Source organism: Equus caballus, chromosome 17, assembly GCF_041296265.1.
Source record: "Equus caballus isolate H_3958 breed thoroughbred chromosome 17, TB-T2T, whole genome shotgun sequence".
Lineage (NCBI taxonomy): Eukaryota > Metazoa > Chordata > Mammalia > Perissodactyla > Equidae > Equus > Equus caballus.
In genome coordinates this window covers 18,080,327-18,106,733 of record NC_091700.1, presented here as the reverse complement: position 1 = coordinate 18,106,733, position 26,407 = coordinate 18,080,327, and the positions used below count along the sequence as shown (strand labels likewise).

Sequence of the window (26,407 nt, the reverse complement as noted above, 5' to 3'; positions counted from 1 at the left end):
TTCTTAAGATGGAACCTGTTTCTGGTGAAGATGCTGTGAAGATCATTGAAATAACAAAAGATTTAGAATATTACATGATCTTAGTTGATAAAGCAGTGGCAGGATTTAAGAGGATTGACTCCAATTTTGAAAGAAGTTCTGCGGGTAAAATGCTATCAAACAGCATTGCATGCTACAGAGAAATCCTTCTTGAAAGAAAATCAATGAGGCAAACTTCAGTTTTGTCTTATTTTAAGAAAATGCTGCAGCCACCCATCTTTCAGCAACCACTGCCCTGATCAGTCAGCAGCCATCAACATTGTGGCAAGACCCTCCACCAGGAAAAAGATTACGACTCAGATGAAGGCTCAGAGGATGGTTAGCATTTTTTAGCAATAAAGTATTTGTTAATTAAGGCGTGTACATTGTTTCTTTAGCTATAACGCTATTATACACCTAATATAGTACAGTCGTGCATCGCTTAATGATGGGAATATGTTCTGAGAGATGTGTCCTTAGGCAGTTTCGTTGTTGTGCAAACATATAAGTGTACTTATACAAACGTAGATGGTATATCCTACTACACACCGAGGCTGTATAGTACTAATCTTAGAGAACCACCATTGTATATGTGGTCCAGTGTTGACTGAAATGTCGTTAACATGGTTTATGACTCTAGTATAAACATAACTTTTATACGCATTGGGAAACCAAAAAGTTTGTGACTTGCTTTATTGTGATTCTTACTTTATTGTGGTGGTCTGAAACTGAACCCGCAATAACTGAGATATGCCTGTATTTATAACCCCTCTTAATAATATTTTAGTTTATAGTATTAGAAAAGCACATTGCTTAGTATATCCTATTCCTTGCTTCTGGGTTTACTTCCGCTGAAGTACATCTTCTATTTATTTCAGCGAAAGTATGCAGGTGATAAAAGCACTTCAGTATTAGTTTGTTTAAAAAATCTACAATTTTATTTTTTTGTTCTACAATTTTATATTTCATCCAGCGTTTCTAAGAGTGTATTCAGATCAAGGAGTTAAGGTAACCTTAGTTGTGTGGCTCTGCAGAAGTGCAGAACTCTCTAGTTGACCTATCAGGGAAGTAGAGAGCTCAAATAGTACAGAAAAGGTGCCCCCTTCTGTGTGCCCACCTGGTTTCTTGTGATAATCACTGTTTCTTCTTTGTATTACTTTTTAAAATTTATTTTCAAGATTTTTTTGGTGAGGAAGAATCGCTCTGAGTTAACATCTGTTGCCAATCTTCATCTTGTTTTTCTTTTTTTTTGACTTTTCTTTCTTTTTGGTGAGGAAGATTGGCCCTGAGCTAACGTCTGTGCCAGTCTTCCTCTATTTTGTATGTGGGATGCCGCCTCAGCATGGCTTGATGAGTGGTGTGTGGGTCCACACCTGGGAACTGAACCTGCAGACTCCAGGCTGCTGAAGCAGAGTGTGTAAACTTGACAACTATGCCATCAGGCCAGCCCTAATCTTCCTCTTTTTTTTTTTTTTTAAGGAAGATTAGCCCTGAACTAACATCGTGCCATCTTCCTCTACTTTATATGTGGGATGCCTGCCACAGCATGGCTTGATAAGCGGTGCATAGATCTGTGCCTGGGATCCAACCCGGCAAACCCTGGGCCGCTGAAGTGGAGCATGCTAACTTAACCGCTATGCCACTGGGCTGGCCCCCCCTCTTTTTTTGCTTGAGAAAAATTAGTCTTGAGCTAACATCTGTGCCAGTCTTCTCTGTTTTGTATGTGGGTTGCTGCCACAGCATGGCTTGATGAGTGGTGTACGTCTGAACCCGGGATTCGAACCCGTGAACCTGGGCTGCTGAAATGAAATGTGCCAGACTTAACCACTATGCCATGTGGCTGGCCCCTCTTCTATAGTTTAACAGTTTCTTTTGTATCCTTTAATGAAAAGAAATCGTGCATATGTCAGTAAATATGTGTCTGTATATTTATTTTAACCAGAAAAAAACTCCTATTTATTTTCTTCTGCACTTTACTTTTTGACTTTCTATGTAAGTACATACATATAGATCTGCTTCATTTTTTTAAATGGTTGTACCACATTCTGTTAAATGACTGTAAATTTAACTCATCTATGGAATATCTAGTTCTCTTTCCAGTTTGTTAGTAAAAACAATGCTGCAATGTGTATTTATATATATATCTTTGCAAATTTTTGTAAATATCGATTCTTATTTGGCATACCAGTACCTCTTAATAATTTCTTCATTTATACTTTATTGATGTTTATTTAGTCCTTTCTGGATCCAAATCCTATTACGCTTATTACAGGTAATTGTTTTCCTTTTCCATCTGTTTCTGATCATCGGTATAGGAGGCAGTTCCTGAATTTTCTTCATGGTTATTTTTGTATTATCTTTGTTAACTGTGATTATGTAACTCTCAGTAGGTAATATAAACTCTGCCATGCATTTTGCTGTTAGTCTCTCCTCTTCCACCACTGAGTTTTTGATTATATTAAAATTCTTTATATATGCCTTTGTATTGATAAATCAAGTAATGGAAGTATATTTATTTCCTTTAAATGTTATCTTTTGATTCCTGATTACCAAAGAAAAAAGAATGAGGAAGTAGGCATGTTTGGTTTTTCCTTCGTTCTCTTTTCCTCTCAGCTTTTTTCTATTTTGCTTCTGTTTGTCTGGATTTATGACACTGACTTAATGTTGTTTTAAGTATAAAAGCTGCTTTTGTTTGTTTATTTATTTTGATGAGAACATTTAATTTCTACTCTCTTACCAACTTTGAATTATACATTACAGTGGAATCCCATGTTATACGTATTAGACCTTTAGGCCTTATTCACTTTATAGCTGAGAGTTTGTATCCTTTTACCAACCTCTGTCTGTTTCCACCACCTCTCAGCCCTTGGTAACCACTTTTCTACTTTGTTTTCCTATGCGTTTGACTTCTTTTAGATTCCATATCTAACTTATACCGTGTAGTATTTGTCAGTCTGGCATATTTCCCTGAGTATAATGCCCTCAAGGTCCATCGCTGTTGTTGCAAAGGGCAGAGTTTCCTTTTCTCATGGCTGAATAATATTCCGTTGTGTGAGTGTGTATATATATATACCACACTGTGTGTATATCTGTGTCTATATACTACATTGTATATACATACACCACGTTATCTTTATCCGTTCATCTGTTATTGGATGGTTGTTTCCATATATTGGCTATTGTGAATAATGCTACAGTGAACATGGAACTGCAGATACCACTTCGATATCCTGTTTCCATTTTGACTCAATGTTCTTTAACCATAATCCTCATACATGTTTAAATTTTGACTGTATTTTAAATAGGTTGAGTCATGTCTTTTCTCTTGTTCACCTGATTGTCTGATGTTGATCAGCTTTCATGATTCCTTTAACAAGGCTTCACAGAAACAACGTTCTTAGAGTTCTTCCATTTTCTAAAATATTATCTGTGATCCTTGTACTTTAAACTGGTACTTGAATGATACAACATTTATGGATCTTATCCCTCTTCCTTTCTTGAGTACTTGATAGCATGTTTGATTGTCTTCTTGCGTTGAATGTTTGTGGGGAAGTCTGAGGTAAGCCTGAGTTTTTTCCCTCTTGTAAGTGACTTGATCCTTTTACCAGGCTTCCATATGAATTCTTTCTTTTTACAGTCCACTAACTTACCCAGTGTGTGTCCCCCCCAACTTTTTGTTATGAGAAGTTTTAAATGTAAAAAAGTTGAGGACGTGAGGGTGATCTGTCTGTGACGTCTGTCACCCCATTGATCACCAGGGTTGCTTTGGCTGATCCAGCTGGCTAGGCAGGTGTCCCCTTCCTCCCTTCCCACTCCACGTGTGTCCCTCCATGCTCCATGTGCGTCCCTCCTGAAGCTACACACTAGTTTGAAGAGGACGACGTTCCCTGGTAGAGGAGGACCAGTTTTTGGTCAAGGGTACACAAGTAGCTGCGTTTCCCTGCTAAAACGTCCAGACAAGCTCTCAAGGTCATTTGTAGGAGAATGTAGGGTAGTCACCCTTTCAAAGACTCCAGACACATGCAAATGAGGTGCAGTGTGTGGCAGTTTAAAAAGAAAAGGAAGAAAAAAGTTGAAGGAATTTTAAGGTGTTCACCACTTAGATTCTATGTTTAAAATTTTGCCATACTTGCTTTATTACATCTTTTCATCTGTTCATTCTTGTATTCAAGATATATCTTCTACACCATAATATTTTAATTTTTCCTTGGGACTAGATATGCCCTTTCAATTCTTGTATTTCTAGAAAGTATAATTGTTGGGTCAGAGAGCGTGCCTTCGGTTTTCATGATTTGAAGGATATTAAGTTGAGAAAACAATTTCTTATATTCTAGCAAATTAAACTTCGAATTTATATTTCCCTCTGTTCCCTTTTGCCATATACCCATGTTTATAATATAATGAAATTATAGTATAGATATAGTTTTATGTTCTTTTATCATTAAATCTGTTAGGTAGGGTGTGGCCCAGTGATGCAGCGGTTAAGTGTGCACGTTCCACCTTGGCGGCCCGGGGTTCGCCAGGTCGCATCCTGACTGCGGACATGGCACCGCTTGGCAAGCCATGCTGTGGTAGGCGTCCCACATAGAAAGTAGAGGAAGATGGGCACAGATGTTAGCTCAGGGCCAGTCTTCCTCGGCAAAAAGAAGAGGACTGGCAGCAGATGTTAGTTTAGGGCTAATGTTCCTCAAAAAAAAAAAAAATCTGTTAGGTAAACATTTTTAAATATTGTTTGGTCTAGTAATAAGTAGTCCCACAGCTGATGTCTTCATGTTAATGGATGCCTTTGGATTTTCTTTTAAGAAAAATTTCTATGAGTGTGATTTACTGGATCAGAAGATAAACATGTCTAGTTATATATATTTTTTGGTAACGTTCCCCTCAGAAAGATATTATCATGGCAGTGTACAAATATATAAACTGTAGTGAAATTTCAGGAGCTTTGAATAGTAGCAACTTACAGAAATAATTTAGTAAATGTAAAATGGCAGTTTTAAGTTGATAGTCCTCCTTCTTAGTATCAGATAATGTGTTTATCTGATAATTTGATTGTCAGATCTTTTGAGCTAATTAGTATACCAATGTTACAAGTGAGGAAATATGATCTGAGAGGTTTAAAGCAGCTTTCTCAATGGGCACAGCTTAAAAGAAGATCCAGCTGTCAGCAAACAAACATTCATGTTCTTGTCTTACTCCTTTTCATGGAAGAAAATGTAATGCATATTTTTAAATTTATTATTATATATGGTAAGAAGTCCCTGAGTTAAGAGCAGCTAACCTACAAAACTATGATAAAATTGTTACAGGATATACTGGATTGACTTTTCTTGAATAATGTATGATTGTAGGACATTTTCCAGACTGGCTTATTGAAGCATTTCCTCGTAGGAATATAAGTAGATTATGTATTTTTGGTCTCTACTACATTTCTCGAGCTAAAGTAATTATATGATAGTTATATGATTCTCAGTGTTGGTCGCACAATGGAGTCATCTAGGAGGCTTCAAGAAAATACCAATATCCGCTCCACATCCCAAGAAATTTTTATTTAATTGGTCTGTGATTACAAAGTACTTAAAAATTCTGATGAGCAGTTAAGGTTGACGACTAATGGTATAAATGTTTAAAATCATTGTTGTCATGTTTAGTGGTTTTTTTTTTCTTTTCACTTTTTTCTCCCCAAATCCCCCCAGTACATAGTTGTATATTTTTTTAGTTGTGGTCCTTCTAGTTGTGCTCTGTGGGACGCCGCCTCAGCCTGGCTTGACGAGCGGTGCCATGTCGGCGCCCAGGATCCAAACCAAGGAAACCCTGGGCCGCCACAGTGGAGCATGCAAACTTAACCACTGGGCCACGGGGCCTGCCCCTAATGGTTTTTGAGATAGCTAAGTGTTTTCTCAACTGGAATACTATCAGAATCACCTGGTTTCTACCCTGTATACCAAAAGGGACTTTCCTGAGCAGAGTCCCCAAATCTGTTTTTTAATTTTTATTTTTTAAGTTTCCCAGTTGAGTCTGATCATCCAGCTTTGGGATACTGGCATTTTGGAAAGAAGGAGTGATTTGGCTGTGTATCCCAGTTGAACCCTTAATAGCTGGATGGTTAGAGCACATTTATGATGTATCTGAATCTTTTTACCATGACATAATACGTAATTCAGTGTGTTTTCAGTCTGTAAAATGGTGAGGATAGTGTTTACCTTTTTAGGGTTGTGATACCTACCTTGTTACAGTTATGTTGTTAGGCTTACTGGTGCATGGAATGTTAACTGTAACTGCTAGTATTGTGTAAGTTCTGAAAACGACTTACTAAGAAACATTCAATTGAGATAAATTATGTTCATTTTAGAGATTTGAGATGATAAGGTGAGAGAAAAGGATGATAAAAGCAATCAATCATTGTGCCATCCAGAGTATTTTATTATTTTAATATTTTTTTAACCTATGCATATATGCACATGTAATTTGGTAAGATTACAAGTATTTTTAAGCACTGGGGAAGTTTATTACTCCTAGGATGTGCAAAACAAATGTACTTTTCATTATCTTTTATTACTCTGGAACTTCTGTTCTTGATGATACAGCAAGGATTGGTGACAGCAGGAATGCCTGTCTTGTTTAAAATGATCTTGTTTAAATCAATATTCAACCTTCCGCCCCCCTTCAAGAATTCAGTCCTCATTGCCCTCCTCATAATACATTGACTTAGTGCAGGAGGAATCTTTTGCTAATTATGTTGAGAGACATGTTCTTTGGGTTCTCACATGCCCTCTGCTGATGTCTCCCAAGGTATCTTTTTGGGCTTTGCACATGCTGCTGGAAAAAAATTCTAATTTGTATAAAAGTATGTAAGTGAGAATCTACCTACTATTTATTCTGTTTTTAGTATGTTCTAGGCCCTATGTTAAAACAGTTGCTACCCATTTTATTTTCTTAACATAAGGATAAATTTTATTATTCTCTTTATACACGTGAAGAAACGGGCCCACAAAAGGTATTGATTTGATTAATTACACAACTAGAAATCTTTCAATATAAAATGACATAATAAAACAAAAAGCTTGATGCATGAATATGAATAAGTTGCTAAATAAGTTGCCAGTAAAAGAGAATCTCTATACTTATAATAACAGAAAGGGAAGCTAAAAGTATTAATGTGTAATCAATATTTTATAGATCTAATGAGGCGTCAAGAAGAACTCAGACGCTTGGAAGAACTCAGAAACCAAGAGCTGCAAAAACGGAAACAAATACAACTGAGGTAAGAGAACATCCTTGTAACATATATGTGAATATATATAGTTTTCATTGTGTGTGTTATTAATAAAAGCTGCCCCCCCCCGCCCATTATAAACAACTTGTACAAGTTGTATTGGAAAATACAGAAAAAAATAACAAAGTTGTCTATTTTTGACTGCACCTAGGGAATTACTCCACAAAGTAGCATAGTTGTTTATTATGAGTTTTTAGCTGGTTAAGGACGCTTAGCATACACTTTGAACTTACATAAGGAGCTTAGGTATTATTGTTTATAATTTATTGTAAGAATGCTCTATTATTTACTGGACCATTTTCCCAGAGGCACATATGTTTGTATTGCTCTTAGTTTCAACTTTTTCATGTGTATAACACTACTGTAAATGCCTTTATGCATCTTTGTGCTCCTGATAATTTGTTTAGAACAGATTTCTGGAAGTGGAATCTGTGGTGAAAATGGTATGGGCATTTAAAATCTCAGTACGTAATAGACAACTGTGATGGTCAACTTAAAATCTCTTAGGTTATGTAAGAACGTTTTGGAGTGGTTGATCCAAGATGTATAGACAAAAATTAATAGCTTTCCTTGTACGTGCAATATTTAGTTGTGAAATATGAGATGGACATTACTCTTAAAAGTTTCAAAAATCATAATAATTAGGAATGTTATGAACAAAGCTATGATAGATTAAAGCAAACTTAAAATTTTGTTTTTGAAGGTGTTATAACAATATAAGTGCTTGTGGTGGGAAGGTGCTCATGGGAAATAAAAAATAAGGACAGGTAAAACTGAATGGGTGTGAAGTGTCTTCACAGTCTGGAGATAGGTAGTGTGCAGTATATTTTATTGTATTTTCTCCAACTTGTACCTGATTATATAAATGTATATAGTTCCGTTTTGGAACTACTCTAATTTTACTCTAACCTACTTAATCCCAAATTATGGTACTTTAACAGGCAGCATCAGCGTTCTAACTTGGGAGTTGTTTGAAACTTCAGAGTCTCAAACCTCCCCCAGAAATACTGAATCAGAGAATGTAGGAGTGGGGGCCGGCCCCCTGGCCGAGTGGTTAAGTTCCTACACTCCGCTTTGGTGGCCCAGGGTTTCCCCGGTTCGAATCCTGGGCGTGGACATGGCACCACTCATCAGGCCATGCTGAGGCGGTGTCCCACGTACCACAACTAGAAGGATCCACAACTAAAAATACACAACTATGAACCAGGGGGACTTTGGGGGAGAGAAAGGAAACATCTTAAAAAAAAGACAAAAGAAAATGTGAGAATGGACCCCAGCCACGTGTGCTTTAATAAATCCTCTTGGTGATACTAATGCATCACAAAGTTTGAAAACCACAATTGTATACAACTCCCCACATGAACTCCTTAGATGATGAGGGATTTTTTTTCAACTTCTCTCTTGTTGTTCCTTTTCCTATTATGTAAATATGTTAAAGTCTCTTCTACTTTTACAAAGAAAGGGAAGTCTCCCCTCCCCTAACATAAAATCATATCTGAATCCAGTTTTCTCCTCTTATATTTTCACTTGACAGCTAGGCATTTATAATTAGTACCCTACCCTTAACATGCTGAAAAAAAAAATAATTAAAACCAAACAATGTGGGAGAACTCAACCCAAAATAGTGTCTAAAAATATAACAGATGGGGGGCCGGCCTCTTGGCACAGCACTTAAGTTCGTATGTTCCACTTCGGTGGCCCTGGGTTTGCCAGTTCAGATCCCAGGTGCGGACATGGCACCGCTTGGCAAGCCATGCTCTGGTAGGAGGTCCCACATATAAAGTAGAGGAAGATGGGCACGGATGTTAGCTCAGGGCCAGTCTTCCTCAGCAAAAAGAGGAGGGTTGGCAGCAGAGGTTAGCTCAGGGCTAATCTTCCTCAAACAAAAGAAAGAAAAAAGAAAAGTAACAGATGGGGGCCAGCCCCGTGGCTGAGTGATTAGGTTCGCATGCTCTACTTTGGTGGCCCAGGGTTTCGCCGTTCAGATCCTGGGTGCAGACATGGCACCGCGTCTCAGGCCACACTGAGGCAGTGTCTCACATGCCACAACTAGGACCCACAACTAAAATAGACAACTATGTATTGGTGGGATTTGGGGAGAAAAAGCAGGAAAAAAAAAAAGATTGGCAGCAGTTGTTAGCTCAGGTGCCAATCTTTAAAAAAAAAAAAGCAAAAAATAACAGATGAACGTTCCTATATTACATTGGATAACATTATCACACTGATAAGAGATGGGAAGAAAATAAAGAACTGAAATAACTTTGGAAAACAGTATCTTGACTGGATACTATAGGCTGATGACAAGAAGACCAGTATATAAATTCTGTAATCTAGTTAGTAAACATGTTTCTCATAGAGATAGGGGTTAATATTTCTGAAACTACTTTTTTTCCATAAGACTTTCTGATCAGATCTTTATTGAAAATAATGTGTATACTTTTGTAAGTGAACAAATTAATAAACATAGATAATGAGACCCACGTTTCTCATTGTTGGAGAAAGAAAGAGAGCGAGGAGAAAGGCTAAGATTAAACTGAATCCTGTGGTGTCGAATTGGAATCATAGATATCAGTATGAACTTAGTGGTATTTAGTGTAGACAGATGTAGAAATATAGACGTGTGTTATGTATCTATGCCTGTGTTCTTATACATACGTATATTTCATAGCCCTGTCCACCTAGAAGCAGTGATGTCTCAGTAACAGTGCGCACATCTAGTGGTCAGATTTTTGTGTCAAAACACTGTCCTCCAATAAAAGAAACTAGGGTTTTTGGAAAAGTGGTTGATTCCAGGACCAAAAAGTCCAAGATGAGCCTGGAATATGTTGCACCAAAGAGTAAGAAAGTACTCAAAAAAGAATGGGCTGTGTTGAAAGAACACAGAAACGAAACTGAAGGAGCTCCTAATGGCCAAAGTTGGAACAATTTCAACAACAAAATAAAAAATGATAGTATTAGATTTTAAAGATTTTATTTTTCCTTTTTCTCCCTGAAGCCCCCCAGTACATAGTTATATATTTTAGTTATGGGTCCTTCTAATTGTGGCATGTGGGACAGCATGGCCCAAGGAGTGGTGCCATGTCCACGCCCAGGACCCGAACCGGTGAAACCTTGGGCCACCGAAGCGGAGTATGTGAACTTAACCACTGGGCCATGGGGCTGGCCCCATCTGAGGTTTTCTTGACAAAAATTTATCACATTATGCCAGTCATGAGAAAACTTAAACCGAAATTGAAGGACATTCTACAAAAATAATCAGTTCTCTTTAAGTTCATCAAAGACCAGGAAAGACTGAACTGTCACAGACTAGAAGAGATTAAGGGGAAATAATAATTAAATGCCATGCGGGTTTCTGGGTAGGGTCCTGGAACAAAGGAGAGATGTTAGTGGGGAAAGTGGTGACATTTGAGTAAGATGTGTAGTTATCTGTAGTGTTGTACCAGTGCTAATTTCTGGTTTTCATAATAGTACTATAGTTATGTAGGAGGCTAATATTAGGGGATGCTGCATGAGGAATATATAGGAATTGTACTATTTTTGCAACTTTTCTGTAAATTTAAAGTTAGAAATAAATAAAAAAAATACCCCAGGTATTGGGGATACAGTGGGAACAAAAGACACAAGCTCTGCCACTGTAGAACTTACTGTAATATAGGAGGGAGGCAGACATTATTTGGAATGATCAGATTGTTAAAAAGAAAGTGAAGTGCACGAAAATAGTATGGAGTACTTACTGGAATTTTTCATTGGTTGCCCAGTCTCAGCATAGGTGGAATACTGGTTTCTTGATGTGATAAGAATTCTCTGTACATGGTAATTTTTCATTGAATGGTTTTTCATTAATTTTATTTACTCTTCAGGGGTATATCAGATTCAGTTTGAAATTCAGATAAGTGTGTACTAACAGTAAAAATACCTCAACAGTTAGGTGACAGTTCGATGGGTAACCTTATGCTTGGCTATGTTCAAGCAGATACAGGCAGTGATAAATCTGTCAACAGTCTTAACCTGTGCATAGTGGCTGGGGAGGTTCTTTTCAAATTAACTTTAAGAATCTTGATTTAAGACATGTGAACAGCTTGTCTTAAAATTGAGCAGTTTTGCAGCATGTATCAGGGAAAGGGGAAAAGTTGTGTCTTGGAACTTAATCATCAAATATATTCTGTACTTGCAAGACAAAGCAAGTAAAGAAAACTAGAGCAGTTAAACTGAAGAGATTTATCTAACTGAGGCTGCTGCCACATAAGGTAGCTTTAATTGGTAGCAAGTAGAGTTTGGATTCTGCATTTTTGTTTTACGTTAGTTGGAAGATTGAAAAAACTGGTTTAAGAAAGTGTATTTTGAGAGAAATTGTGTAATTTGGAGTGTACAAGTTTCTGGTTTTCCCTTCAACGCTACAAATTACTTTGTTTTTTATGGGTCACTTAATTCTTTAGAGGCTGTAGCCATGAAGAAGGAAGACCAGGCAAGCTGGTTCAAGCTGGGACTTGACCATGCCGTAGTTGTTCGTTTGTTTTGTTTGTTCGTTTATTCCTTGGTTGCTTTTCTCACCACCCTCCTCCTTGCTCACCTACCCAAATACCCGTTCTTCCCCTATTTATGTCATTGGACATAGAAAGATTGTATGATGTACTAAGCCCTCTGGTTTGTGTGGAGGGCATAGCGCTGAACAGGAACAGGAGCAAGGTGTTTTTATCCGTTAGTCGTATCAGAGCTTAGTGCCTAGAACCTCTCAGTTTTTCAAAGTCCTGCAAAAATAAGAGAACTGAAAATAATTAGTGGGCTTCACATTAAATTGTAAAATTGAGGTTTTATCAGTTTCCAATTAAATATAAAATGAAGGCTGTTAAAATTTGTCACACTTCTTTACTTATTAGTTCCATTTGTGAATATAACCTAGGATGTTATCCTTGACCAGAAGAGACATTAAATATAAAAATGATCATGAAAGTATCTTGTGGAATAGAATAAATTAAAAGCAAACATATATATATACAATAGGTAATGTTTCTGTATGCTGTCTGTAAATTTAGATCATGGAATTGTCAGTGTGGTATAATCACAACTTAGTTCAAAATAAAGTAGAAATTCTGGGATTTATAGACCAAGGAATGGAGGGAGAAAAATACCTAAGTTTTAATGTGATTTTACCTTTTACTATGTATTTTTTTCTCCTGATTTGTAAATCTAGTCTCACATTTTATGAGAAAAAAATTGTTTTAACGATAGGAGAAGTCCATTATAAGTTCTGTTTGAAATACTTTATTTGGTTTTTATTAAAATGTTATGGCAATACATATTTAAAACAAAACTCACATGATACATATGTGTATAAAATAAAACGGGCAATCCTCTTATTCCTCAAATTATTCTCATGTGATATAAACTTTTTCATACCCTCTTCTGTGCTCATAGAAATGATTTTTAAAAGCAGTAATAGGAATACCATTCTTTTACTTGCCTTTTTTCTAACAGTTGTGCCTTAGACGTTCTTTCATGTCACTGAATGCAAATCTACCTCTTTTTAACAGTTATATCATGTTCTTTGGCACCACTGAACCATAATTGTCACTCATTTATAATTGATTGCGTCTTTAAGCTTTTGCCTTTAATGAATGCCCTAGTGCATATCTGTGTGTACATACATCCCAGCGCACTTGTGCAGATATTTCTGTTCACTTTACTGGCAGTGGACTTTCACGTTTAAAATTATATTATGTGCCACAACTTGGTCCTCAACAATGTCATTATTGCAATTCTGAAGATCAAAACCTTTGAAAACCAAAAGCTTTTTCATGTATCATTCATTGGCTGGATCGGATATGAGCCTATTTGACGCTAAAACATGACCTGCACTTCGGTTGTGGGTCATGTCACACCTATAGTATTTCCACAGAATGTGAATTTTTATCTTACTGCAGAGATGTTAATGTGGTTGATTTATTGGGTCCTGCCTCTGATACCACTGGGGATGTAATAATAGTATAACCTTTTTAAAATTGGAAAAACTCAGTTTCAGAACACGTGTCTTTAGAGTTTTTGGATAAGGGAATTTTTAACCTGTACTTGTATGCACTTTTCAACAGTTAAGAATGCGAAAGTATTTTCTGTTTTTAATTTAATTTTATTTTATTATTACTACTTTTTTATTTATTTTTTTTTTTGTGAGGCAGATTAGCCCTGAGCTCACATCTGCCACCAGTCCTCCTCCTTTTGCTGAGGAAGACTGCCCTGAGCTAACATCTGGCCCATCTTCCTCTACTTGATACGTGGATGCTGCCATAGCAAGGCTTGCCAAGCATTTTGTAGATCCGCACCTGGGGTCTGAACTGGAGAACCCCGGGCTGGCGAAGCGGGAACGAGCAAAACCTAACCACTGTGCCACCAGACTGGCCCCATGAAAGTACTTTCTTGATAGCAAAATTTATGATTATGTTAATATCAAGGAAGTGGATTAAGCTGTTTACTTGAATGTTCAAGTTACTTTGAATAGAGTTGTATATTGGGGGGGTTAAACAAGAATCGTAAAATAGCCCAGATTTTGCTTGAAAATCCTTGGAAACAGTGTTTTGTTACTTGCATGTGGTCTGACATGAAGTTCTAACAGCAGGTTTTTCTCCTGGCTGTGGGAGACATCATCGTTTCTTTTGGTTCATGGACTTAGGTTTAGGAAGAGCGTTGTAGAACAAGAAAAGGATCTTGAAATTCGAGTATTACATTCAGTGAAGAAAGGTATTTATAAGAGTAACCTGGCAAATGAAATCTACTGAGGGGCATCACTATTATATAGTCTTCATTATTTAAATTACTTTTTTGGTTTTGAGTGGAGGGCATGTATATATTTTAATTTGCATTGATTTAAATGTCAATATAATATAATTTTATAGGTTTTCCCTTTTAATCATATTATAAATAATTACTGATTTAATAGTAATCCTGCACACACAGATAGTTTTTTTGCATGCTTGATGAATATACCTCTGGGGCAGAGGTTGGGAAACTTGTTCTGTGAAAGGGCTAGATAGTAAATAATTTAGGCTTTGCAGATCGTATATTCTCTGTCTCAACTACTCCACACTGTACTAGCCTGAGGTTAGTCATAGACAGTAGGTGAATTATTGTCCTATAAAACTTACTTTACAAAAGCAGATAGTAGGCTGACACCTGCTCTGAGGGACCTCCTCAGCGGGTTGATGAAATGGAGGAGACAGGGTTTGTTAAGGCTTCCTTCTGCACATGATAGAATCATTGTCCAGGCAGTCTGGTCCTCTGCAGTGGATAGGTCTGAGTGTCTTTAAGAACTCTCTCGTGCCAGTGATAGATCCCAGGTTATTTTTCTTTATACAGTAGTAGAGTACATTTGAGCTCTTGGACTCCCAGTTTCTTGTCTGTAAGCATGTAAACTACCCTGGTTATATGTTGTTACTTTATTTTTTTGATTTACCCTAGTTGAGTTACTTTATTTCCTTGGTTTACTTGATTTATTAAAGGCTTAGAGCAACATAGAAGAAGGAAGGTAAATGTAGTAAGCCCATAATTATTCACAGATTTGGCAAAATGTAACTTGTATAAATGATTGTTTTACCTGAAATAAACTACTCAATTATGGCCTCATGTCAACCATGCTGAAATTTTTATCTGAAAATCTTTCAGACATGAAGAAGAGCATCGTCGTCGTGAGGAGGAAATGATCCGACACAGAGAGCAGGAGGAACTTAGGCGACAACAAGAGGGCTTTAAGCCAAACTATATGGAAAATGTAAGTAAAATACCAGTTAACTTAAATGATTTTATAGTGTCACGTGGATGATGTAGATTTAAAATTCTTTACATATTGCTTTATATAGTAATATATTTTCTAATCTTTCTGAATTTGTGATGTTTATGTTAAACTAATGATTTTCTTAACCTCTTTCAGGAAGTAAATTAAAATTAGTTTCTGAGATAATACTCATGTTTTATGAAATGGATGTTAAATTTTTCTCGATTTTACTTTATGTTTTTTAAATATATGCTTCTAAATTAGAAATCTTGATAAATCCATCATCTCTTCTTGACTGATTCACTGTTTACTAATGTTAAAAATTCGTTATTTTGGAAGATTTTAGACGTATGCAAAAGTATACTAGTATGTGCTCATAACCCACCCATAACAGTTATCAACACACGGCTGATCTTTTTCATCCTTAAATATACCCACTTTCCTGAATTATTTTGTGTGAAATCTGTGACCTCCTATGATTTCATTCATAAGTATTTCAGTATGTATCTCTAAAACGATAAGGACTCTTTTTAAAAATATCTTTATCATATCTTAAAAATGGTCAGTTATTTAATATTAACATGAAAGCCCACATCTGCCCAGGTCATAGAAGTTTTTTTTTTTTTTTTACAATTGGTTTCTTCAAATTGGCTGATAAATACAGTCTTTTTAGTCTGTAGGTTTTCTCTCACTCTTTTTTTTTTGCCCCCCTTAATTTTTCAAGAAACATCCTTGTATAGATCACATCTCATATCCTGGATTTTGTTGGTTGTATCATCGTAGGGATATTTAACAGGTTTCTTTATCCTTGAGTTTCTCATAGACTGGAGTTAGTTCCAAAGACTTGATTGGACTTAGGTTTTTGTTTTAGGGAGGCAAAATGGTAGGACAAACAAGGATGCTTCAAATATGTTAAAATCCACAAGTTCTTAATGGCGACTAACAAAGTCTCCTTCACCTTAGATGAATGCCAGCTTAACAACACGTTCTGAAAAATATTTACTAGTATTTTTTTCTATCTAGCTCTTCAAAAGCCATGATTCTTCAGTAAGTTTCTGAGGCTAAAACTATTAATTCAAAGCATTGGTGCCTTTTTTTCTGACCTTCTCTGTCCCTAGAAAAAATTTTAAACTTTTTTTATTAAAAAGAATACACAGTAAAATAAATCCTAACTTGTATAGCAACCAGAAAATTTTATCTTTCATCAAGTAGTAAATATCCTTTGAATGAAAATGTGGCATTTATATTCAGTTAGAAAAGTTTTTTATTATAAGTGACACTGAAAGTTTAATTTAATTGATTTTTAAATTCCTTTACCACATTAGTTGAGAAGGTTTTTTAAAGCATTGTAAATTTTTTTTTTTTAAGATTGGCACCTGAGCTAACAACTGTTGCCAGTCTTTTTTTGTTTTTTTTTTCTTCTGCTTTTTCTCCCCAAATCCCCCCAGTACATAGTTGTATATTTTAGTTGTGGGTCCTTCTAGTTGTGGCATGTGAGACACCGCCTCAACGTGGCCTGATGAGCGATGCCATGTCTGTACCCACGATCTGAACCGGCGAAACCTGGGCCTCCAAAGCGGAGGGTGCAAACTTAGCCACTCTGCCATGGGGCCAGCCCCTGTAAAATTTTTTTGAGTGATTTCTAGGATTATTTACAATTCTCTTTTCCTCCTTTGATACACAGCAGTTGCTTGGTGACATACTTTAAACTGTGGTCTTAAGTTTTTTGGTTGTTAGATTTGAACATAAATCTGTTGGATTTATCAATGTGTGAATATTTTATGATGTTATAAAAGAATGTGGAACTTAAAAAAAATACAGGCCATATTTTGAAAATTAGTAACCAGTGTCTTTATCTTCAAATATAATGAAGATGTACACCATGTGTGATATTTTTCTTAGAGAAACTTTATTTCGTTCCATTGAGAATTAAGAAATTTTTCCGAGTCTTTTTATGTACCTCAACATTTCTTTTGCTAAAGTGCTTACTTACAGTAAAGTTGGTGGAATTAGCTTTCTTAATATGTTGCTGGCATAAACTTTACATTCTTGGAGAGAATGTGTAGCTATTTGTAATAATGTCATAAACATAAATCATTTGGGGTATAGAAGGAAATGATCAAGTAAAATATATTCTGCTGCTAAACTTAAGTTGGCAATATCATAAAGTTGATTGCAGACTATTATTTGAAATCATTTCACAATTTTTAAAAACATATACCACTGTTTTTTATATGTTCTGTGGCATTTAATATAGTTATAATTAATTAAGCACAGATGGTTTTAACTTTACTTTTCTATTCAAAAACTATTTGGGAATTTTGCTGCAATTTAAAATGGAAACTACAAATTCTTATTTTAATTTAAAAACATTTGTATGTTGAAAATTCATTTTAATGGCAGGTAGTATTGTATAGATATCCAATGAACTTTGAGAATAAACTAGTTAGATATTTAAAGATACTCATGGTGGATTTATTGGCCTTTCAGAAATAGATTATTGTTTCACAAGATTATGCTCTTAGAAAATTTAGTTGATTATATATTTCAATATTAAGATATTTTGTTTTCAAGTAGTTACTTGAAGTATGTGTTGCATATTTGAAGCATCACAGATTAATATGGCTACAGCAGAGGTCTCCAAACTATAGCTCGGGCTCACTGCCCATTTTCATACCACCCTACCACAGAGCTGAGAATGGTGTTTATATTTAAGAGTTGTTGGATAACGAAAAAAATAAAAAGAATATTAGAGTATCTGTGACCTACAAAACCTAAGATACTTACTCTTTAGCCCTTTACAGAAAAAGTTTGCTGAACCCTAGGATACTGTGTTGCTGACTTTCTTTTATCTTTTATTTTTATTTTAATACTCACATGGGCCACATAAGTTACTATCTTCTTAATTTTCTGAAGAGAAACAGTATTTAAAATACTATGCAACAGTGTAATTAAATGTTTAAAGGAAAATACAGTCTTGGTTCTATTTTTAGATTAGAAATTATGAAATAGACCCAAGGTTTTCATCTATTTGGTGTCAGTTTTATTTGGTTCCTAGCTCCATAATGCTCGTTAACATAAACTAATCAAGTACTAAAGAAATACTAATAAAAAGCTCTTTGCAGGTCTTGACTATTTTGTGTTAATAGAAAGAACATTGAGGCAATTGTTACATCAGTTATTCTTCATTTACTTTAAAAACTGTCTGGAAAAAATTGTTAAACAAGTTTAATGTTTCTTTTTGTTTTTAAAAGCTTTGAAGTTAGGCCCTCTTATGTGCTTTCTCTTTTGTCACTGTTCAGTTTAAAGGGAGGAATCAAATGGTAAGTGTTCAGCTTGCCCAAGTACTAAGAGTAAAGTAGATTTACTTGGTTCATTTTAAGATACCACCTCTCACTTGTTTGTAATAGTCCTATTAGACATAGTCCAACACAACTAATAGTCTGGGCTTTGAAGTATAAAATAAATACTGATTTCCATATTTTTTATCTTGAATAATTTTTTTTAATGTAACAAAAGGTGAGGGTAAACACACATCGTGTCTGATTGTGTTTTCCTTTGTTAGCCTTCAGCTTTATCATAATTTTATAACGTGAGTATGTTTTTAAAGGTTTCAAGGATATGTCAGCAGTTCATTAATTAGAAGTTGTCAGTTTTATTTCATACCTTATTTCTCCTTAAAAGAGGTCAAACTCTTTGATAATAGCTCTGGTAATTATACGTTTATTTTTCGCTCCTCTGGCATACCACATCTTTGACTGCCATAACAATGTATATATTTTTATGGTGCGCCTTAATTACATTTAGGTTTATCTTCACCATAGTGTATGAGTGTATTTAAACCATTTTGTAGATAGTATTTACTAGGTTGAGATTTTCTACTCAACCACAATTTTATTGCTTTTGGACACATCACAAGAGGTTATTCTGTTAACAATAGCAATGTATAAGATTGTCTTTTATGATTGTCTTGTGATTGTTTTCATATTAAGTTGCTCCATTCATTGTAGATTAAGTAGTTTAAACGTTTCAGTACTGCAGCGTACCACTCTTTATTCATGGGTTGGGTTGGAGTAAGGGGGAAATTTTAATTAGAATATATTTTTTTTGTTTTTTTTGTTTTTGATTAGCCCAGGGCTAAGATCTGCTGCCAATCCTCCTCCCTTTCTTTTGAGGAAGATTGGCCCTGAGCTAACATCCGTGCCCATCTTCCTCTACTTTATATGTGGGGCGCCTGCCACATCATGGCTTGATAAGCAGTGCGTAGGCCCACACCCCTGATCTGAACCTGCAAAACCCGGGCTGCCGAAGTGTATTGTGTGAACTTAACCACTGCACCACTGGTCCAGCCCCTAGAATATTTTTTCAGTGCAGTTTCCTAGGGTAAACTTTGCTTTCCTGGGAAAATGATAATGTCATAAAAATATTTGTGTCATTCTAGCTTTAGTAGTTGTATCAAGTAGTTATAAAATACTTTGTTTAGGAAAATTTGAGCAGATTTTAGATATTACTTTGTTTTGAGAAGTTTCTTTTTCTGGTATGGTAAATATTAGTTTGATTTTTGTCAAGAAAAGAATAGCACTTCAGATCTGTTTCAAAATACATACATGAATTGATATTGAAGAGTTTTTATTCCTATTTGATTAGGTAGAAATAGCCCTGGATGTTTGAACACACGTGCATAATAAACCTGAATATAAATGTATTTTATATACTAAGGCAATAACTTGACCCAGGTATGTTCCTTTCAGCTGTTCCATTGTTGCTCCCCAGGATTACTAAACAGTGAGGCCAAAAGCATTAAGGAGATGCAGCCAGAGGCTAAGGGTGTGATTCCTCTTCCATGGTAATATTTTTCAAATAGTGCATATTAAACTCTCAGGGAGCTGTTTAAAAATGTGATTTCTTAGGTCTCCAACCTACAAATTGATTCGTTTTGGGGTCCAGTAGATTCTGATGTGTTGTCCATTGATCATGTTTTTGGCTAAATTCAGCAGTTTTTAATCCTTGCAGCATATCTATGGAACTTGAAAAAGAAAAATGCCTGAGATCTAATTTACTGAATATTTTGAAACTATGGGTCTGGGTTGGAGCCATGAGATTTGCATTTTAGAAAACTCTTCAGCTTGCTTCTTTTCATTAGCAAAGATAGAAAACCACTGGCCATATGTTGAAATGAGAATAAAAGTATTTGAATTCTTATGGGACCTGGGAAGTTTGAGTGAAGATCTGAACACTGGCTGTTTTTGGAACAGTTTTATTGAAACACAGCCGTGTTTATGTTTTTTTTATGGCTGCCTTGCCCCAAAATAGAAGAGATGACTAGTTGACACAACTGTATGAGACTATCTCAAAACTGTAGGGCCTGCAAAGCCCTAGTTACTTTCTGGCATTTTACCAGAAAAGTTTGCTGACCCATAATCTAGGGCCAATCTGAGAGTTGGGGGGAATCTATAAAAAATTGATCAGCCGCAACTAGAATGGACCCACAACTAAAATATACAACTGTGTACTGGGGGCATTTGGGGAGAAAAAAGCAGGGGGAAAAAAATTGATCATGTTAACCAAACTCATAAAGAATTTGTTAATTGAATTGCAAATTTATTAATTTATATGTTCTTTTCCAGTGTTTTTAGAAGGCTCATTGAGCAGAGCACCTCATATCCTATAACCAAGGTTCTTGAAGAATCCAGATTAGTGTTCAGATGGTTCATTGGTATTCATGGTTATAAATCAGAGCAAAAGTTATGGGAAGAACTGATAAAGTGTCACTGTCCCACAGCTGATATCTTGGAGTTCTCAAATCTTTTTTGTTTTAGTTAGTAAAGACGTAAAGTATTGTTCTTTCAGATGTTATCTCCTCTTGATCAGTATTACCAGATTTGGCCTGTTATTTGATCATCTGTTTCTTTATGCTAGTTTCCTTTCCTGCTTCTTGAGTGGGCGTTGTTTTTGTTACCATTACCCCTTGATTTAATTATAACCTAACTTCTAATGTGCCATGTACAAAACTCAAAACGGAACCTCTAGCCAGTAATAAAATACATTAATAGATGCTGGCAGAGAGGAATGATCCCAGTTGTTAGTTACTACTGCGTAGGTACAAATACGTTTTCTAAAATGGCATGTGGGTTTTTGAGAGAAGTTGTCATTTTGTGGTTCCCACATGAACATCACTCTTTTTCTATAAATTATTTACCTATAAGAAGTGATTTGATTGTATTGCAGTAGAAGATTCTCTTTTTCGAATTTGAAACATCTTAAGCATTCAAACAAAGGGCGTATTTCACAAGGGATTTTTATTATAGCATCTTCATCAGCCTATGGAAATAACCGAAGAATTATTTCCTGTTAGGGTTTGGTGTCAAATTTGTGTGACCTGCTGGGCAGGTTATTACCTATTGCTGGTATAATGACAGCCCAGTTTCAGTGGTTTGGACATGGTGGTGAAAATCAAAATGGATAATAATAGTATATTGCAGTGGTCTCACTTATAATGCTCTAGGTATGGCCAGTTTTTTGTTCTTAGTCTGTTTTCATTCATTTATTCAGTAAAATAATTGATTTCTTACAATGAGCCGAGAACTTTTCTGAATATTTGGGATAGTACACAATTGGAACTTGACTTAGACTTTTTGTACTCAAATGAAAACAAAGATGTATGTTTATAAGGTTTACGTATACTCTTGGAAGTGATCTTTTTGGATTTTTGATGATTTGGTGTATTTGGGTTGATGTGTAAATTTTAACCAGCTGTTGAGATCTTTGATCACTTCTCAAAGGATTATTTAATAGTTTTAATAATATCCTATATAGGGAAAACTTAATTTTCATTCAAACTGAGACAAGTGAATATAGATTCTATTTAAAATTGCTTTTTTACAGTAGGCATGAAATGGAGTGTCTCAGGCAAACCAAGAAGTATGATCACCCTAATCATATGTTATGATTATAAGTAGTGTTTTTTTTTCTGTTTTATCATTCATATTTAAAAGTCTTTTGAATGCATCCAGTTGGTAATGATTACTGAGTGCCTTATACTCTATTTACACTTATCAGAGGACACTTCCTTGTACTTAATTATTTCTGTGTCATATTAGATGACTCTAGTGTCCTTTTTTGATCTTACCTTCCTTCCAGTAGAGTTTCAGAGGGGCTCATAATCCAGAAAAATTTTCGTCTCTCTTTTTTCCTCCTGGAGAATGTCTGTGTCTCCTCAGAACATACATAATGTCCTCTGACTACTCACCCCAGCTGTGATCCTGTATCGTTTTTTAATATTCTTTTTTAGTCCTTATCACAAAGCCTTCCAATTATTTTCTGAGTTTCTGGTCCACTAATTGAGCTCTGTGAGGTTTTTGAAGTCAGGAATCTTACATTTGTCATGTTATAGTAACTTAGGTGTAAGCGGGGAGAACTAAGTAGTCATTTGATGTCTTACCTTTCAGATTCCAGAGCAGCTCAATCTTTTGGTTTTTGTTGTTCTTTATGTGCCACCAGACCTCGGTATTTATTGAATACCAGTGTCTCAGATGTTAATCATCACTAGTTTTGAAACATGGGTGTCATTGAGATGCAACTAATGATGTTTTTTTTTAGGTTTTATAATGGAATCACCTAATGAAGAGTAAATTTTAAAAAACAGTCAAATAACCAACAATTTTTGTGTTTCAGCACACCTGCGTATTCAAAATGCGGATCCCACTTGATTAGGGATTAGACTTACAGGATGACATGGAGGTTTCCATTTAGTAAGAAAAATTTGCTTACTGTTTTCCTGTGTTCAAAACATAGTGCTGAGTACTGTAGAGGATGCAGAGAGTCAGGTCTTTGAGGATTTTAGAGTACTTTAGGTACTTTTAGAGTACTTTAGGTACAGAATACCTATGTAGAGTATTCTAAGAGGTACAGCTAAACAGTTCTGAGAGTGCAGAGAAAGATTCTCTAGTAGGGACTTAAAGGCTGTCATTTAGTCTCAGCACTGTTGTGGAACTTAATTTGGGTTTGTAAAAAAAATTTTTTTAAATGGTATGATTGGTTTATTATTCCACTGTGTTGGTAATCCTGTCTTTTCATTTGAAATGGTAAGTTATTGTAATCTTACTTGGTTCAGAACGGTAAGATTTTTAGCTAATGTTTACCTTTTATGGGGAGTTGGAGAAGAGAAAGAGTCAAGACTGGTGAATAGCAGTGTTCGATTAAAGTAAACAGGTTTTTTAAAATGTCCCTTATGTGTAATACAAATAATAGGAATTTTGTTTAATTAGTTTGAATTAATAACAAAAGATTCTAGGAAGACAAAAATTTATCTTGTTACTTCTGCATTGCAACTTCTTAATGTAATATTTAGAGCTCCCTTAAAGGAGTTGTCCTACAAAGTGATTGTGTAAAAAAATTTCTTTTTAGGCCAATCAGTATCTAATATCTTCTGTATTTCATATTGAGAGCATGATGGTCTTTAGTGTAACCTGAAATGTCAGAATTTTATACCAGATCACACTAGGTAACTGTGAATGTCAATATCCAGTGTAGGTTGGGTGTGGTGGTACGGGGTAGGAACTTGGGTTTATAAGTGTGCTCTCCTGGTGAAATACATTCGTTTCTATTTAAAATTTCAAATAATTTAAAGTATATGGGTAAGTTTGCCTCTGTCTTAGGATTTCCTCCACTATATTATGCACCACATTTCAAATCCTGTCTTTCTTGGTTGTAGATTTACCATGTTTTCCACAAGATAACTTCTACATTTAGCATATTGCTTTTTCTAAATCCCACTTGTAAGCACTTGATATGCTTGTTATTAGTAGTTTCTCTTATAATTGTAAATTTAAATAAGTTTTTGAATTTTATTTAGTTATCACATAAGTATTTAAATTACTTGATATTGAATCTGTTGCTTTATCTATTTAGAAAAAACATATCATTTATCAAAATTTCACAGCTTCTGGTACATTACTGAAAGAATTTGTTTAATGCCTAGTATTACAAACAGAAAAAGCTACTCTCCTCTATTAAATATGTACTTGATTTCTTCATACATTGGAACACGTGCTTTGATTGCTTCTTCCACTGCTTTCTCCTGTTGGTGGGACCAGTTTGAAATTGCTTCTTGTCCAGTTTGTGTTTCATTTGTTTCATCTTTCATATCTTTATCCGGCCAGTCATGATAGTTTTGACTTTGATAAGGAACTGTTCTGAGTAAGAGGTTATGGGTAAAGAAATGCAAACCAGTCACCAGTATTATGTGAGCTTTGGTAAGATAGTATTAAAAGTATTGTGTTTGTGTTGTAGTTGATAGCATTATTGCTGATTTCTTTAAGAGTTTGGGATAAAATGAGTACATTTGAGGAATAACTAAATATTCCTAATCTGTTTCAGTTTTTAAAAGCACCTCTTCATGGTTTGCCACGAGAGTTGAAATGATAATCTTGAAAATGTCCCTTGGCTATATAGATTAAAGTAAAATTCCCAGCTAAATATAAATGTGTTTAATAAAAAATTAATTTGTTGAAATATTTGTTCTCTTCAATTTCTTGATACATGCTGGATTATGTGTAATTACATTTAATTCATCTACAGTTAGAAAGCCTCTGTATTTAAAAAGCAGCAATTAATTTTGCTACGTAGTCGGTTTAATTTGATAGTGACATCAGAATAATCTACTTACTGCTAGCTGAACCAGGCTTTAAAAATATGTTGTTGGGTGAATCTAGTTTAAGAGGTACATGTCTTTAGGTTAATGAATACAGTAAGCTAACAAGGCCCTGCTACTTATTTTTGTTCTCCCCATTATTTCTGATTTGAAATTTAACAAGTAACAAATATTTATTATTTCATGACTAAAACTTGTGATGTAAATTTATACTTGATTATTCAAAAAGAAACATTTTAAAGTTTTTTTTAATTAGACTTTGGAGTAGTTTTAGGTTCACACCAAAATTGAGCAGAAGGTATAGGGATTTCCCATCTACCTTCTTTTCCACACATACGTACAGACTCCCTCACTATCAAATTCCCACACCACAGAGCGGTGAATTGGTTACAGTTGATGAACCTACTCATCACATCCTCATCACCTAAAAGTGCATAATTTATATTAGGGTTCACTATTGGTGTTGTACATTTCTGGGTTTTGAGATGTACCCACCCTTATAGTATCATACAGAATAGTTTCATTGCCTTAAAAATCCTCTGTGCTCCACCTGCTCGTTCCTTTCTCTGCCCTAACCCCTGGCAACCGCTGATTGTTTCATTGTCTCTATAGTTTTGCCTTTTCCAGAATGTCATATACTTGGAATCACACAGCCTTTTCATATTGGCTTCTTGGTAATATGCATTTAAAGTTCCTCTGTGTCTTTTTCATGGCTTGGTAGCTCGTTTATTTTTAGTGCTGAATAATGTTTCATTGTCTGAATGTACCACAATTTGTGTATCCATTCATCTGCTGAAGACATCTTGGTTGCTTCCAAGTTTTGGCAATTATGAATAAAGGTGCCGTAAACATCCGTGTGCAGGTTTTTGTGTGGATGTGAGTTCTCAGCTCCTTTGGGTAAATACCAAGGAGCATGATTGCTGGATCATATGGTAAGAGTACGTTTAGTTTTGTAAGAAACTGTTAATTGTTTTCCAAACTGGACATAGCATTTTGAATTTCTACCAGCAGAGAATGAGTGTGTCAGATTGTCCACATCCTTGCCACCATTTCTTGTTGTCAGTGTTTAGGATTTTGGCCATTCTATGTGTGTTGTGGTATCTCACTGTTATCTTAATTTGCAATTCCCTAATGACATATGATATAAAGTTTCATTTTAACAATCATGGAACTGAGAAACATTTCCCCAGTATTCATGAGTACAGGTATTTTGGAATGCATGTATTCAGATTGAGGAGGTAAAAACACATAGGTTGTATGGATTAAAAGAATGTGTTCTGTTACTGAAAACATTTTCCCCCCTCCGTATCTAGCAGTGAGTGATAAAATGTTTTGGAAATTATTTTAACTATCTGAATTTAAAATGTTTAAGTCTTCCAAGCATTCTCTGTTGGTTGTGTTGGGAAGTTTGCGTGCTATTATTTGAGTTGTGTCAATAGGAACATGGCTTATTTCTGTTTTTAGTTTAAAATTATTTTATTTACTTTTATTGGGAAAAGAATACTTTGTTGACGCACACCTTTCAGTATCTTTGCACCTTTTTAAATGAATGAATTTCTTGAACAATTCGGCCTAAGTTTTTGAAATTTTTTTCTTTATACCTGTTGATTATTTCACATAGTTGATTTTTTAATACCTGTTTTCTTAATATTTTACATAATAGATTTTGTTCCATTCTTCTAAATATGTTTTTGTTACCTAG

At 35.2% G+C, this 26,407-nt stretch overlaps 1 protein-coding gene across 25 annotated transcripts in view; it reads left to right on the top strand.

Annotated features, from left to right (window-relative positions):
- Positions 1-26,407, top strand: part of PSPC1 (paraspeckle component 1) — a 109,793-nt gene that overhangs the window by 34,803 nt on the left and 48,583 nt on the right. For all 25 annotated transcript variants that reach the window (XR_002800950.2, XR_011427647.1, XR_011427645.1 and 22 more), the window contains exons 5-6: positions 7,195-7,279; positions 14,945-15,050. Coding sequence is in view for 2 of the 25 variants with exons in the window: in XM_070239402.1 (XP_070095503.1) it covers positions 7,195-7,279; positions 14,945-15,050 (191 nt within the window). In the remaining 23 variants the exon portion in view is untranslated. The remainder of the gene's footprint in view (positions 1-7,194; positions 7,280-14,944; positions 15,051-26,407) is intronic.